Source organism: Narcine bancroftii, chromosome 2 (assembly GCF_036971445.1).
Source record: "Narcine bancroftii isolate sNarBan1 chromosome 2, sNarBan1.hap1, whole genome shotgun sequence".
In the NCBI taxonomy this organism is placed as follows: domain Eukaryota; kingdom Metazoa; phylum Chordata; class Chondrichthyes; order Torpediniformes; family Narcinidae; genus Narcine; species Narcine bancroftii.
In genome coordinates this window covers 195,701,398-195,717,367 of record NC_091470.1, presented here as the reverse complement: position 1 = coordinate 195,717,367, position 15,970 = coordinate 195,701,398, and the positions used below count along the sequence as shown (strand labels likewise).

Sequence of the window (15,970 nt, the reverse complement as noted above, 5' to 3'; positions counted from 1 at the left end):
ACCTGGTCACCCTGTCTTCTCCCTCCCGTCGAAGCTGCTGTGATCGGATTCTTGAATGCCCCTTTCATTGGTAAAAGATGCCTATCTCTGCACGGTAGAACTGTACTTTCCCTTTGTAACACCGCGCCTTTCACTCTGTGACTGTAACCCCGCACCCTGCACTCTGTGACTCGGTACATTTTGAACAGTGGGAGGAAACCCACACAGACACGAGGAGAACGTACAAACTCCTTACAGACAGCACCCGATTCGAACCCTCGGCCCGGTCACTGGCGTAGTAACAACGGCATTTCACTAACCGCCACGCCAACCATGCCAGTCATCTGGTTGCTTGTCAGATGATAATAAACTTGAATTTGAAATAAAGTTGTTTGATGATCGAGGCTGATTAATTTGAAGATCCAGCTGCTCGTGGAAGGCAACCATCAGTTCATCGCCCTGTGAACTCTTGGAATTTTCTAATGAGAGGGGATTCCCAGGAAGCGACTTCATAAATCCGTTCTGGTGAAATGTCAGGAGACTGGGGTCCCATCATCTTCATTGGTATCTGAGACGCGATCCCTCCCACGGAGGACTTGCCCTTCACAGTTTCACCTGCCTGTGCCAGTGTGCATGCCCAGCTTATGAAGCTGACAGATGCCAGCCTCAGGGACAGAACACTTCTCCTTCCACGTTCCGGGGGGATGAGATGTGGGGAGGGGCAAGAGGAGCAGGAATCAGAATTTATTGTCGTGAAATTTGCGGCAGCACCACAGGTCAAACGTTCGTATAAACCACCGTACAACAATAAATAAAAATAGATTCACGAAACGTCGGAGTGAGGCCATGTCTGGGGTTCGCTGTCCATTCGGGAATCTGATGGCGGAGGAGAAGACACCGCCCTCGTACTCGTCCTGCACTTCCTCCCCCAATGGTAGCAGGGTGAAGAGGGCATGGCCTGGGTGGGGGGGGGGGTGGAGGGTGGTCCTTGAGGATAGAGGCTGTTTTCTTAAGATGCTGCCTCTTGTAGACGCTTTCGATGGAGTGAAGTCTGGTGCCCTGGGAAGGATCAGTTGAGAAGTCCTGCTCTTGGTTTGAAGGGAAGATAGGTTGATTTCTGTGCCATCTTCCCCATTTCAATGGGCACTCAAGGGGACTCATCGAGGGGTCAGCAGTGGAGAGGGTAATAAAACTGAGACTCCTGGGTGTCAACATCTCTTGGGTTATCATGTTGATTGCTATGGGCCCAAGGGACCCCAAAACCCAACAGCAATAGAAATTCACCAAGACAAATGGTGACTTAAACAAAAGTTGCTTTTATCTTTAAACATGAAAACAGGGTCAAACTCTAACTTACTACTATTAACAACCCCCCTTCTAATTCTAAATGCACATATGTGTAAGTTCAGAAAGTTCTTTGGTTCACAGTCCAGTCTCACTTTTCCAAGTTCACCGATTGCAGACCATTCTTATACTGTGCACAGAATTTAACATTTATGAAGTTCACCAGGCTTTGGTGTTCAAAAGGTCAATGGTTACCTCTCAGGAAGGTTCTTGTTGGTTTTCAGAGAGAGATTTGTTGCTCGTTGGACACAATGATTCCATCTGATCAGCCAATTCAGCGTCTTGCGAAAAAACGTCCCATCAGGGTTTTCCAGATGATAGCCTCTTTCTTTCAGGTCACCACAGAGTTCTTTTTCCCTTATTTCAAGTGAAACATTAGACAGCCAGTCCTTTCCTCTTGTATGGACCACAAGGGCTTTGACCAGGCTGAACTAAGAACTCACAACCTGTGTTCAAAGTGGGGTTTTTCCACAAGCTTTCCAGCTTGTCCTGTTCCAGTCCCAGCTGTTGTTGCTGAACTGTAGAAGTGAATTCTCTCTCTCAGAGAAAAGCCTGTTTGACTCTCTCTGTCTGTGAAACCATATGACCCTCTTAGAATGGCCAACTGCATTCAGACAGACTGCAGTTCCAGAGCCAGTCTTCCAAGTCTGTTCATCTGTTCCTTTCCAAAACAATAATCCATTACTCCACAGCATGTCTAATTAACACCTACTTGTGAAGTCCTTATAGGCATTTTTCAAAGTTTTTGCAAGGGCATTTGGACTGTCTGGCTTGAGCTGAGCATTGTAACTGAGATCTGTTTTGAAGTGTTTGTATCTTTGTGTGACCTAACTAAAAATCCCACAATTTATCTCCTTTTAAAACATATCTATATGCAATATAAACATACATAATCTGTCACACGATGCAATCATGAAGAAGGCTCGGCAGTGGCTATATTTCGTCGGGGGTTTGAGGAGATCTAAAGGTGCACCATGGAGAGCATTCTGTTTGGTTCCACCACTGACTGGTTCAGTGACATCATGGCCACCAGATGTTACCCCAAATCTACAAGAGGCGGTGTCTTAAAAAACCAGCCTCTATCTTCAAGGACCCCCAACACCCCCCAGGCCATTCCCTCTTTGCTCTGCTGCCATTGGGAAGGAGGTGCTGGATCCTGAAGATGAGCAGTCACCAGCATAAGGACGGCTTCTTCCCTTCCACCTCAGATTCCTGCACTTTTTCTCTATTGCACTAATTATTTATTTATGAAACCTTGTGTGTATGAAATTGTAATTTACACTATATCTTGCACCTTGATCTGCACCATACTGCTGGTGCAAATCAACGAATTCCCTCGCACACATCCATGATGATGTGAAAGTCAGCCCGCGCTGCAATAAAACAAATAGCAGAGCCAACTAAGCGCACAACAATTTCCTTTATTCAGCCTTGATAATGCAAGCCGGAAGTGAGAGGCACATAGAAAGAGTTCAGTAACTCGTTCTCTACACTGAGCCCCACTCAAACCATGCAGAGTATTCAACCCATTTTTATACACCTTCAGACAGGGGTCTGTGTGAAACCCTACAAGTTTCACCGAGATGGCAATAATATGTTTCCCTGTGGTGTCTGCAGACCGGTGGGCAAAAACAGGATGTCCTTGGTTACTATCTCACAACAGCACAGGGATGATGATGTTAGAAGGCAGTTTTTCACCTTCGTTACAAGGCAACTATATTCTCATCCATTTCATTATCCCTTTATTAGACTTATGGAACGTGGCAGCGTGGTCCTTGGGTCGTAGGTTTTATATCAGAGTGACCTTCTCCTATGCAGGTTTCTTAACTGAGCTGAAGAGGCCTGCCTCCCCTTTTAGGTCGAACCATTTCTGGTTCGACCGCTGTCCACAGTTATGGAGTGGTGCGCCCTGGAATCGGCTTGCGTGCGTTTACTCCTGCCGCGGCCGAGTAAAGGGGATGCAGCATTGGTTGAGGATCAGAAAGAAAAGTTCTAGTAGAAAATTTTTTAAGACTGGAGAGAACTCTGCAATGGAGTTCACAGTTGTTAGTGTTTAGACTATTTGTTTTTGAGGTGTGTATTAAACTCTGAAATAGACTAAACAGTTCTCATTGTCCGCTCCCAGCCTGGGGCTCGGCTGCCAATGGTCAGGCTGTGCGGGCTGCCAGGGTTTGCCTGGTGACGGCAGCCTGTTTTTGGTGCTTGGACAGTGGTGCGGGCAGGCCCAGTCTCGGCTGGCTGCCTCTCCGAATCATGGGTCCTCTACCGGCATCATCTATGGCTCCTAGAATGCTTCCATCAGCGCTGTCTTCGTTCCATCCTCAACATTCATTGGAATGACTTCATCACCAACATCGAAGTACTCGAGCTGGCAGAGTCCGCAAGCATCAAATCCATGCTGCTGAAGACCCAACTGTGCTGGGTGGGTCATGTCTTCAGAATGGAGGACCATCGCCTTCCCAAGATTGTGCTATATGGCGAGCTCTCCACTGGCCACCGAGACAGAGGGGCACCAAAGAAGAGGTACAAGGACTGCTTAAAGAAATCTCTTGGTGCCTGCCACATTGACCATCACCAGTGGGCTGATATCGCCTCCAACTGTGCATCTTGGCGCCTCACAGTTTGGCGGGCAGCAACCTCCTTTGAAGAAGACTGCAGAGCCCACCTCACTGACAAAAGACAAAGGAGGAAAAACCCAACACCTAACCCCAACCAACCAATTTTCCCTTGCAACCGCTGCAACCATGCCTGCCTGTCCCGCATCGGACTTGTCAGTCACCAACGAGCCTGCAGAAGACGTGGACATACCCCTCCATAAATCTTCATCCGCGAAGCCAAGCCAAAGAAGAGACTTATCCTTTTACGACAATAATCTGATTCTGATTCTGAAATTTGACCTCACCAATGTCTTCTACAACTTCACCGCAATATCCCAACTCCTGTACTCAATACTTTGATTTATGAGGGCCAATGTGCCAAAATGCTCTCTATTACATCTGATTCATCTTCTGTCGGGGATGACAGAGAGTCAGAGTTCCATCAACTGATGAGCAAAGGTTGGGAAATAGCTTCTTCCCATAGGCTGTGAGATTTGATGAACAGTATCCTGTAAGGGGAGTAAATTGCCCTAAAACGTTTAAATATATTTGTTTTAAAGTGCATCTTTATGTTCATATGTGATTGTGCGTGTGTTTGTGTGTGTGTGTGTGTGTGTGTGTGTGTGTGTGTGTGCGTGTGTGTGTATGTGTGCGTGTGCGTGTATGTGTGTGTGTGATTTTGTGGGTGTATATGTGTTTATGCATGCACGTATGTGTGCATGTGTATGTTTGTATATGTGCGTGTGTGTGTGTGTGTGTGCACACGCGCGCATATGTGTATATATATGTGTGATTGCGTGTGTACGTGTGTGTGCACCATGGTCCAGACAAATGCTGTTTCATCTAGTTGTATACGTACAGTTAGAAGATAATGAACATGAACTAAGAAAAAAATAAGTCTCTGGTTTGGTTATTTATGTGTCCAAAGGCCTCTTAAATATCATAATTGTGTCTGATTTCACCATCTGCACTGGCAGTGTCTTCCTCATAAGACCATAGGAGGAGAAATAGCCCATTCAGCCCATCGAGTCTGCCCCACCATTCAATGATGAGCCGACCCATTTTCCCTCTCATCCCCTCTGGCCAGCCTTCTCCCCATAAAAATTTGTGCCCTGGCTCATCAAGAATCTCTGCCTTAAATGCACCCAATTAGTTGATGGAAGGAGAAGAGAAGAAAAGAATGGACTCAGTAGAATTTCTGGTGTATTTTTGTTGAATGACAACATTGTCTAACTGAATTAATGCAACCTAGATTGTATAACTAAAATGGATGAGAGGGGGGGGGGATGGGGGGGTGGCTTGGGAGGAGGGAGGGGGGAGGGAGAAAAAGTCACTGTAAATGTGTGGAAAAGAAAAAGTGTATATCATGGCTATTGTGATTTATGGTGTGAAAAATAAAAAATTTTAAAAAAAAAAGAAAGAGTTAGATAAAGTTAGATATCCTTTTCTTGCTCTACGTTATGGGGGATGGGGAGGGAGGGGGGTTGGGGAGGAACAAAAATTAAAATGTCACTGTGTACACATATTAATACTGAATATCTATATATTGTTAATGACGTGGTTTACGGTGAAGTGTTAAATAAAAAATTATTTTAAAAAGAGAAAAAAAAAATGCACCCAATTACCCAACCTCCACAGCCGCCCATGACAACTAATTCCACAGATTCACCACCCTCTGGCTGAAGAAATTCCTCCATGTCTCTGATCTAAGTGGACACCCTGAGGTTGTGGCCTTTTCTGCCCCGCCTGCAGCAGGTGTTTGAATAAAGTTGTGTTTGAATAAAACGGCAGTGCCCGGGATGAAGAGCGGCCGACACCTCTCGCTGCTGGGGAAACTCTCCCAAAGTGTCTCCCTGTCCCCACCTGTTAAGAATCTTTATCTTTATTAGCATTAGGTGGGCAGCACGGTTAGTTTAGCGCTGCCACAGCAACAGTGACCCAGGCTTCGAATCCCACACTGTCTGTAAGGAGTTGGTACTGTGATATTTTTGGCAGATAAATTGGTAAAATTGGAGATTACATACACACACACACTTTAAAACAGATCATATTTTAAATACTGAAGAATTCATATTCAGTGACTTTACAGAAACTATGGAGAATTCTATGCATGTTTCACAAGTAGATACTAATTGAAATGATGTCATGAAATGAATAAATTTGGAGGAGCCAGGTTGTCTATGTCGGACCTTTTTGCAAGTCTTTTGACATCTCTGCAAAGTGCTCACTCAAAGGTTATTGAGAGGTTCTTGTTTACCTTAAACAACAAATGGGAGCAGAACACTGACTCCTATTGTTTGCTGGAGAAGGAGGGGGTTTTGCAAGTGAGATGAAGAGGGAGACTGAACAGTGTCAGCCAGGAGAAGCTTGTTGGAACTGAATCAGAAACTCCAGAGCAGCAGATAGCTGGAAGTGCTATCTGACTGATGTTTCTCTTGGAATAAGCGAAACAGAAAGGAACTCTCTGGTAGCCTGAAAGAAAGAGGTTATCCTCTGGAGAACCCTGATGGGGCAAGTTTCATCAGCAAGACATTGAAGTGACTAGTGGTGGTACCTCAGTTGTGGAAATACTGGAACAACAAATCTCTCTCTGAAAATCACCAAAGAACATTCCTGAGCGGTAAAAAAATTTACCTTTTGAGCACCAAAGCCTGGTGAACTTTATACATGTTAAATTTTGTGCAAAGTATAAGAATTGCCTGCAAACCAGTGAACTTGGAAGAAGGAGGTGAAATTGAACTGTGAACCAAATAACTTTTCTTAAATTTACATACACATTACAAACATGTGTGCTTAGAATTAGAAGAGGGTTAAGCTGGGTAGTTAAGTTAAAGTTTGATTCTGTTTTCATATTTAAAGATAATTAAAAACAACTTTTGTTTAAGTAACCATTTGTTATGGTGAATATCTAATGCTGCTGGGTTTTGGGGTCCTCTGGGCTCATAACATTTTGTTCTCCCCGTGGGTTTTCCCTGGGGGGGGCCTCCAGTTTCTTCCTGCCCTTCACAACCTACCGGGGATTTTAAGTCAATCGGGTGCAAATTGGGCGGTGCAAGCTCATGGGCCGAAAGGGACTGTTACCGTGCTATATGAAACAGTTAGTAAGGCTTCAACTGTAAATTTGGGCGAGGGTGGGTTAATTGTGACAGTGTAAAGGTTGGCGCCAACGCTGTTACAGTGCCAGCAACCGGGGTTCAAACTTAAATTTAAACTTTGTGGGTTACGGGAATTAAAGTGAACTTTCTTTCTTTGGCTTGCCTTCGTGAACGAAGATTTATGGAGGGGGTAAATGTCCACGTCAGCTGCAGGCTTGTTTGTGGCTGACAAGTCCGATGCGGGACAGGCAGACACGGTTGCAGTGGTTGCAGGGGAAAATTGGTTGGTTGGGGTTGGGTGTTGGGTTTTTCCTCCTTTGTCTTTTGTCAGTGAGGTGGGCACTGCGGTAATAATGTAAAGTGAACTTTACATTATTAAGAAATGCAATATTGATTTTTATTTTCAAATTACTGTACATTTTGCCCTGTCTTTTCTGTTTTAAACTGTGTATTATTAATACCGCTGTTTTAGTTAGGCATCATAACAGTGCATCTCAGGCAATCCCTGTTGACACCAGATACCGGGAGCTTTACTGCATGACCCATCCACCTCCCTGGTCGCAGACTGAAGGATTCCAGAGATTCACCCACCCAGAGGAAAGATGTCACTGAGTCGAAAAGATTTATGGAGAACGTTACCAGGCCTGAAGGAATGGTGTTGTAAGGAGAGTCTGGACTAGATAGGCTGGGATTTTTTCTTTCCAAGAGCATAGGAGGTTTGAGGGGGGAACTTCACCTCACAAGGGCTGTAGGAAGCGGCTCTCTTAAACAGCCGCTGAGCAGCAGAAAATTTCAGGAAAACTTCTGCTCCGGTGGTGGTGTAAAAAAAAGCCAGGATGGAATTTCTAATGCAAATTCCATCCCCTAACTTTTCCGCTCATACCCCTGCACATCTTTATACAGTGTAAATTGACCAATCACTCTATAAGAAATAGGCCTAATGAATATGACGACCACCACCGCCCTCCGACAAACTCTGCAACACAGGAAGGCTGTGTAGAAGTTCCCCGTGTAAAAATGCCATAAAACTAGAGGGCAGAGGCTTAGGGTGAGAGGGGAAGGATTTGGGCAGCACAGAACAGGCCATTTGGCCCACGAAGTTGTGCTGACCTAAATTTTAAAAAAATGTAAGTGTAGACATACAGCAGGGTAACAGGCCCTTCTGGCCCACGAGCTCATGCCACCCAATTGCACCCCATTAACCTACAATCCCCAGTATGTTACGAATGGTGGGAGGAAACTGGAGCCCTGCCCTAGGCAAAACCCACGCAGACACAGGAAGAACGCATAAACTCCTTACAGACAGCGCAGGATTCGAACCCTGGACCCAATCGCTGGCACTGAAACAGCATTGCGCTGACCTATGTAAAGCTACTCAACAATCTAACTCAGTGGTTCTTCTTTCCACTCATATCCCACCTTAAGTAATGCCTTACTAATTACAGAGCACCTATGGCATAGGTATTACTTAGGGTGGGATGTGAGTTGAAAGAAAAAGTTTGAAAACCACTGATAACTCTTCCCTACCTCACCCATAACCTATTTTTCTTCCATCCGTGTGCCTGTCTAAGAGTCTCTTAAATGCCCCAATGTTCCAGCCTCCAACATCACCCCTGGCGAGGCATTCCACAACTTTCTGTGTAAAAAAACTCTCTGGGCATCGGAGAATGAGGGGTTGCTGACCCTGGGGGACCAGCAGACCGGCAGAGGGTACCAGAAATGGTGAGGTCACCCCCTCCCCCGCCACCATTGAGAAGGAGAAGCAGATGAGACGACCCTACAGGGATGGCAGACCAGTGAGGGGCTCAGTGACCGAGGGAATCCCCCCTCCCCACGGGCTGCGGGCGGCTTGTGGGCCGGAGTGGAGGGGTAGGTGGCAACCCGCACGGGCCTCGGAGCTGGGATCTGAGAGAGGGCGCCGAGGGCAGGGAGGGAAGCCGAAGGGCTTCCTGATTGGCGCCGGAGGTTCGGATCCGGGGCAGCCGATGGGTCGGGCGGGAGTCCGTGCGGCGGTGAATCCACGCGACACTCGGGGTCTCTGAAGGGTCTCTCTTTTGCTCTCGTACTGTAAAGGGCGCCAGGCGGTAGTAATGACAGGTCTGTCTGCGTAACGACAGGCGATTATGTGTAATATTACATGTTCTGCACAATTACATGAAATATTACATGTCTGTACCATTACTTGACAATAAAGGAATCTGGACCACAAAGACCTAATTTTAATTCAAGTGCTGAAATTTTGAACCACAGACAACAATTCTTTAATATTCTAGAAATGAGAACAAATAATATTGGTTCCTACATAGATTAAGAATCAGGAACAATAAGGAGTCATTGTTTTAACCCTGTCGTGGGGGGGTGAAGTCACGTGGTTTAGATCAGCTGCTAGAGCGGGGACTGTACCATTATGGTTCAGACAGGGAGGGGGGGCCAAGGCTGTGTCAAAGGCAGATCAAACGTTTCTATATTCTTGGGAGTGGAGGAAACCGGATTCAGAGAGGGTTTAGAGAAGGATTAAGGTGTATTGGTGGGTGTTTGTGGGCTGGGCTGTCGGCCAAGGGTGGTTCTGGATGCAGGGGTCTCTCTCTTCCCCCCTCCCCACCCCACCACCGTTCCCCGCTGTCGGTCACTGCGCTCCGATACATTTCACCATCAGCTGGAGGTTGTTATATTCGCCACCAGGAAGCGCAGCGCAGGGCGATGGCGTCTTTGCTCTGCTGTGGCCCGAAGCTGGCAGCCTGTGGCATCGTCCTCAGCATTTGGGGGGTCATCATGCTGGTGAGTGGCTCTCCCTTCCCCTCCCTCTATCCCCCCCTCCCCTTCTATCCCCCTCCCCCTCTACACCCCTCCCTCCATCCCCCTCCCTCTATCCCCTTCCCCCTCCCCCCTCCCTCCATTCCCCCCCTCCCTCCATCCCCCCCCTCTATCCCCCTCTATCCCTTCCCTCCATCCCCCCTCCCTCTAACCCCCTCTACCCCCCTCCCTCCATCCCCCCTCCCTCTATTCCCTTCTACTCCCCCCATCCCCCTCCGGGGCTCCCCGAGAGTCTTGGCGGGTTAGTGGAAGCAGTTCCTTTGATCATTCACCATTCTCACTGCCCGTGGGAAGAAGCTGTTGCTCAGCCTGGTGGTGCTGGCTCTGATCCTCCTGCATCTCTTCCCGACAGGAGCAGCTGAAAGATGCTGTAGGTGGGGTGGAAGGGGTCCTCGATGATTTTACGCATCCTCTTCAGGAAACGATCCCGGTAGATCACGTCAATGGCAGGGAGAGGGAGACTCCAGTGATCCTCTCTGCCGCTCTTCTGGTCCTGTGGATTGACTTCTGATCCATTTCTCTGCAGCCACCGTACCCCACTGTGATGCAGCCGGCCAGGACGCTCTCCAGAGAGCTCCTGAAGAAGGTTGATGTGACGGCGGCCTTGCCCGCTTCAGTCTTCTCAGGAAGTGCAGTCACTGTTGCACCTTCCAGACCAGCGAGGAGATGTTAAATGTCCTTGATAGGTCATTAGTTAAATCCTGAGAAAGCAGATTAGGGCATTATTCCCTGGAGCATAGAAGAATGAGGGGAGATTTGATTGAGGGGGACAGATAGAGTAAATGTAGGTTGGCTTTTCCCACTGAGGGTCGTTGAGATACAAACCAGAGGACATCGGTGAAAGGGGAAAAGTTTAGGGGGAACTTCTTCACACAGAGTGTGGAGCAAGCTGAAGTGGTGAATGCGGGCTCAGTTTTAATTTCAAAGATGAATTACGGAAGGTCCGTGGATGGGAGGGGGATGGACTGGGTGCAGAATAATAGTTCAGTGCAGGCTAGAACAACCGAAGGGCCTGTTTTCTGCACTATAAATGATCTCTGGTTGTCTATTCTTGTTGGTTGTCAGTGGTGTTCTTCAGGGGTTAGTGTTAGGGGCTGAAGTACATGCTGGAGCAACTCAGCCGGTCTCGCAAAGTCTACGGGAGGCACAGGTACATCACCGACATTTCGGGCCTAGCCCTTCCTCAAGGTATCAGCAAAGAGCAGGCAGGCACCTTCATTAAAGACTGGGGGGAGAACGGGAGGGGGAGGAGTCCAGACCAACAGACACAAGGTGTTAACTAGGTATGATAAGAGGAGAGGTGAGAATTAATTTTGGGTCTGGGAAAGGAGATGAGGGGAAAATAGATGGGTGTGGGGTGTTTCAAAACACAGAAGTCGATGTTAATGCCATCGGTTGGAAGCGGCCCAGGTGGAAGATGAGGTGTTGTTCCTCTGATTTGCGGGTGGTCTCAGTCTGGCCGTGCACGAGACCACAGACAGACATGTTGGGAAGGGAGTGGGATGAGGAATTGAAAGGGGGGAGGGGGCCCACTGGTGGATCCACGCTATTGCGGTGGTTGGAGTCGAGGTGTTCAACGAAGCCATCTCCCAGTTTCTGCGACGTGGAGACCACGATGGGAGCACCGGACCTCTGCAAGTGAAGCGTTGCTTTGCTTGGAAGGGGTGTTGGGTTCCCCCAGAATGGTGGTGATGGAGGTGGTGTGGGCGCAAGTGGAGCATCTACTGCGGCCACGGGGTGGGTCCCAAGGGGACGGGAGGAGTGGACAAGGAGCAGTCCCTGCGGAAGGCGGAGAGGGGAAGACGTGTCTGGTGGTGGGTTGAAGTAGTAGGTGGTGGGAATGGCGGAGGAGGACGTGTTGGGTACAGAGGCTGGTGGGGTGGTAGGTGAGGATGAGAGCATCATTGGGACAGAGGGCAGATGTGCGGGTAATGGAGGATATGGGTGAGGGTCTAGTTGGTGGTGGTAGAGGGAAAGCCACATTTTTTGAGGATGATCTGATGTGGAAGACCTTCTCCTGGATGCAGATGAGATGTAGGAATTGAGAGGAAGATATAGAATCCTCACAGGGGACAGGGTATGAAGAGGTGTTCTTTTTGACAGTGATCTCAATGATAGGATGAATGGCTTTGTGGCTAAGTTTGCAGATCATACAAAGGTAGGTGCAGGGGTTAGTAGTGCTGAGGGAACAGCAGAAGGACTTGGAAAGACCAGTGGCAAATCAGGATGGAGTTTTGTGTCATGATTACATCATGAAGTTTGTTGTTTTGCGCCAGTGATATTGTGCAGAACATTATTGTAACTTATTGTATTTTCTCAATACAACATTTTAAAAAAATTTAAATTGGAGCAAAGTCATTGTCAGTTCAGGAATCTGATGGCGGAGGGGAAGAAGCTGTCCTTGTGCCCGTCTTCAGGCTCCTGGACCTCCTTCCTGATGGTATCAGAGTGAAGAGGGTATGGCCTGGGTGGTGGGGGAGGGGGGGTCCTTTGTGGATAGAGGCTCATTTCTGGAGACACCACCTTGTGGAGATGTCCTTGATGGGGTGAAGTCTGGTCCTCGTGTTGGCGCCTCCATACCAGACAGTCATCCAGCCAATCAGAATGCTCTCCACGGAACACCTGTAGAAATTGGTAGTCATTGGTGTCCAACCAAAATGAAATACATATGTCGAAAAGTGTTCGGTAAAAAGAACAAACAGGCAGAAGTTTCTAATGGGGAGAAAATTGAAAAGGCCCAGATGCAAAGGGAGCTGGGAGTCCACGTGCGGGATGGCCTGGAGGGAAACTTGCAGGTTGAGTCGGGGGTGAAGAAAGCGAAAGCGACACTGGCTTTCGTTTCAAGAGGAATAGAATATAGGAGTCTGGATGTGATGTTGAGGCTTTACAAGGCCCTGGGGAGACCTCACATGAGTAGATTTGGGCTCCTTGTTTGAGAAAAGATGTTCTGGCATTGGAGAGGGTTCCGAGAAAGTTCATAAGGATGATTCCGGAAATGAAAGGGTTATCATACGAGGAGCGTATGACTGCTCTTGGCCTATACTCATTGGAATTTGGGAGAATGAGAGGGGATCTCATTTTGAATGTTGAAAGGTGTAGACAGAGTCGATGCAGAAAGGTTGTTTCCCCACGATGGGAGAGTCTGGGACAAGAGGGCACAACTTCAGGATTGAAGGGCATCCGCTCAGAAGAGAGGAATTTCTTCAGCCCGAGGGCGGTGAATATGTGGAATTTGTTGCCACATGTGGTTGAGGAGGCCAGGTCATTGGGTGGATTTAACTGGGTCTAGTAGGATGGCATGGAGCTCAAAGGCCAGTAAATAAAAGAAAGAAAAGATTAGCAAGGAACTTAATTGTGGAGTAATTTCAAGGGGATTGTGTAGAGGTCAGATTCGGGGAGAAAGATTTAATGTGATGTGTCTTATGAAGTGCCTGGACCTGCCAGGTACCAACCTGTTTCAATCCAGTTCCCAGAGTAACAGGCAGTTTGTTCTTGCATCTGAGCTAACTTTGGGCATGGTGAGGATGTTGTGAGAGAGCTGAGGAGAGGCAAGGGTTCCGTTCGTGCATAAGCAATGCACAGGATGGGGAGAGTTCACTGCACAGGCTGTCAGGAGAGCAGCAGCGATCATCAGAGACCCTCACCACCCCAGCACGGGCTCTGTTCTTCCTGCTGCTGTCAGGGAAGGGGTGTCGGGACCACAAGACCTGCACCACCAGGTTCAGGGACAGCTGCTCCCCCTCCACCATCAGACCCCTCAACGACAAACCCAGAGACCCGTTTAAGGAGGGAATGGAGGAGTGACTGGGGGAAGGTGGGTAATGTTGCTGTTTGTCACATTATTGACTGCCCCCCCACCTCACAGGCTCTCCTGGGAATCTTCTTCAACATTCACTCAGCTGTGCTGATCGAAGATGTTCCATTTACCGAGGAGGACTTTAAGGAGTAAGTTTGGTGGGGGGGGGGGGTAGACGGGGGTTGGAGAGGTGGAGGAGAAGTTGGGGGGGGAAGAGTGGGGTGGTGTGGGGGGGGAGGAGGGCTGGAGAAGATGTCAGGGTGCTGTGTGGGGGAGACAAGGGTAGGAGGGAATGGTGTGGGGAAAAGGAGGATGGAAGGGTGGAGATAGTGGGAAGGGAGGGATGGGGACAGGAGGGAGGGAGATGGTGTAGGGGAGAGGAGAGTGGGAGGGAATGGAGATGGGGAGAGGAGAGTGGGAGGGGATGGAGATGAGGAGAGGAGAGTGGGAGGGGATGGAGATGAGGAGAGGAGAGTGGGAGGAGATGGAGATGGGGAGAGGAGAGTGGGAGGGGATGGAGATGGGGAGAGGAGGGAGAGTGGGGGTGTGGGGGAGAGGAGGGTGAGAGGATGGAGGGGGATGGTGTGGGGGAGAGGAGGGTGAGAGGATGGAGGGGGATGGTGTGGGAGAGAGGAGGATGGGAAGGGATGGAGATAGGGGATGGAGTGGGGAGAAGAGGGTGAGGGGATGGAGATAGGGGATGGTGTGGGAGAGAAGAGGGGGAAGGGATGGAGGTGGGGTGGAAGGAGATCGGGTGGGGATGGTGTGGGGGGAGAGTGGGGATGGTGTGGGGGGAGAGTGGGGATGGTGTGGGGGGAGAGTGGGGATGGTGTGGGGGGAGAGTGGGGATGGTGTGGGGGGAGAGTGGGGATGGTGTGGGGGGAGAGTGGGGATGGTGTGGGGGGAGAGTGGGGATGGTGGGGGTGGAGTAAAGACAGAGGGATGACGTGGGGGAGAGGGGCAGTGTAGAGGAGGGGGTGTTGGGGGGCGGAGATTCGGGGCAGTCAGGTTGGAGGAGGAGAGAAGGTAGCCGGTGAGAGTGTGGGGAAGGGGAGGTGTCTGGGACTGGACCTCTATTCCCTGCCAAACGATGTCCTCTCCCACAGTGAGTCCCCGGAGCGCATCTACCGCCTCTATGAACAAGTTAGCTACAACTGCTTCATTGCGGCCGCCATCTACCTCGTTTTGGGAGGCTTCTCCTTCTGTCAGATCCGGATGAACAAGCGCAAGGAATATCTGGTCCGTTAATCCCGCACCCAACCCCACCTTCTTCTTCAAGTGACCCACTGTTACCATTTATTTAATCTCAAATTTTTTAAAAATATTGTCCATGATGTTTGTTGCTGGCGGGGTGGGGCATGGAGGAGAAACCGGGTTAAATTTGATTAACTTTGCCTTGTTCATGTGTAGGGGGGGGGGGGTTGAGTTTCATCATTGCCCACATGGGGAGAGGGTGATGATGAACAAGGGGAGGCAGTGAAAATTTGTGTAATTGCCATTGCTTCTTGAAGGGGTACACTGCCCTTCCAAGAACCAGCCCCTTTGACTCGATTTTGTGTATATACATATATATTTTAAAAAAAATGTTTGTCTTGGTGGTTTTGCGTATGTTTCTGAGGAGCCAGATGACTGGGTTAATTCAAAATTCCTATCTCTCCAAATTCCTGCCCTTTAAGCAAATGTGGGAACAGCGAACCCCAAGGAATGGTTGTGCACTATTAACACAAATCTTCAGTTAAAACTGAACCTGTTTTGTGGCTTAATTTGAGGGAGGACAGGGGTGTTGTACAACGCTGGGATGCAGATTGCAACTGTTCATTTTCCAGAGATGTTATTTTATTCGTTCCAAGTTCCTTTGTTCCCCATTCAACGCAGGCTCAGGGTGAACTTGCTGCAAATGTTGCGTTTCTGATGTTGATGCTCATGGGGTGCATGTGGGCAAATCGGCATTTTGTGTTTTTTTTTATTTTGATTAACGAAGAGACTTCCAATAAAAATGTTTGCCTTTTGTCGTGCGTAAGGTCACTGCGCCTTCTCCACTGTTTCCATGATGACATGTGACCACACGCTCTTGGCTTGCAAAGATCTGGACTCCTCCTCCTCACCACCTCCCTGGTCTTTAATTCGGGCACCTGTCTGCTTTTTTTTTTGCTTGCACCTTGAAGGACGCTGCAGTTTTTGGGTACCTAACTACAGCCAGGACACCAGTAAGATGGAAAGAGGGCCGAGAAGATTTACTGGGATGTTGCTCAGACTTCAGGGACTGAGTTACGGGGTTAGGACTTTATACCCCCTGGAGCATAGAAGAATGAGGGGAGATTTGATCAAGGTATTTAAAATTATGA

General features: G+C 48.6%; 1 protein-coding gene across 1 annotated transcript; it reads left to right on the top strand.

Annotated features, from left to right (window-relative positions):
* Positions 1 to 9,633: 9,633 nt before the first annotated feature.
* Positions 9,634 to 15,634, top strand: rnaseka (ribonuclease, RNase K a). The gene is made up of 3 exons (XM_069919902.1): positions 9,634 to 9,793; positions 13,695 to 13,774; positions 14,732 to 15,634. Exons 1-3 carry the CDS (start codon positions 9,716 to 9,718, stop codon positions 14,871 to 14,873), a joined length of 300 nt encoding a protein of 99 aa, XP_069776003.1. The 5' UTR covers positions 9,634 to 9,715; the 3' UTR covers positions 14,874 to 15,634.
* The last annotated feature ends 336 nt before the right edge of the window (positions 15,635 to 15,970 follow it).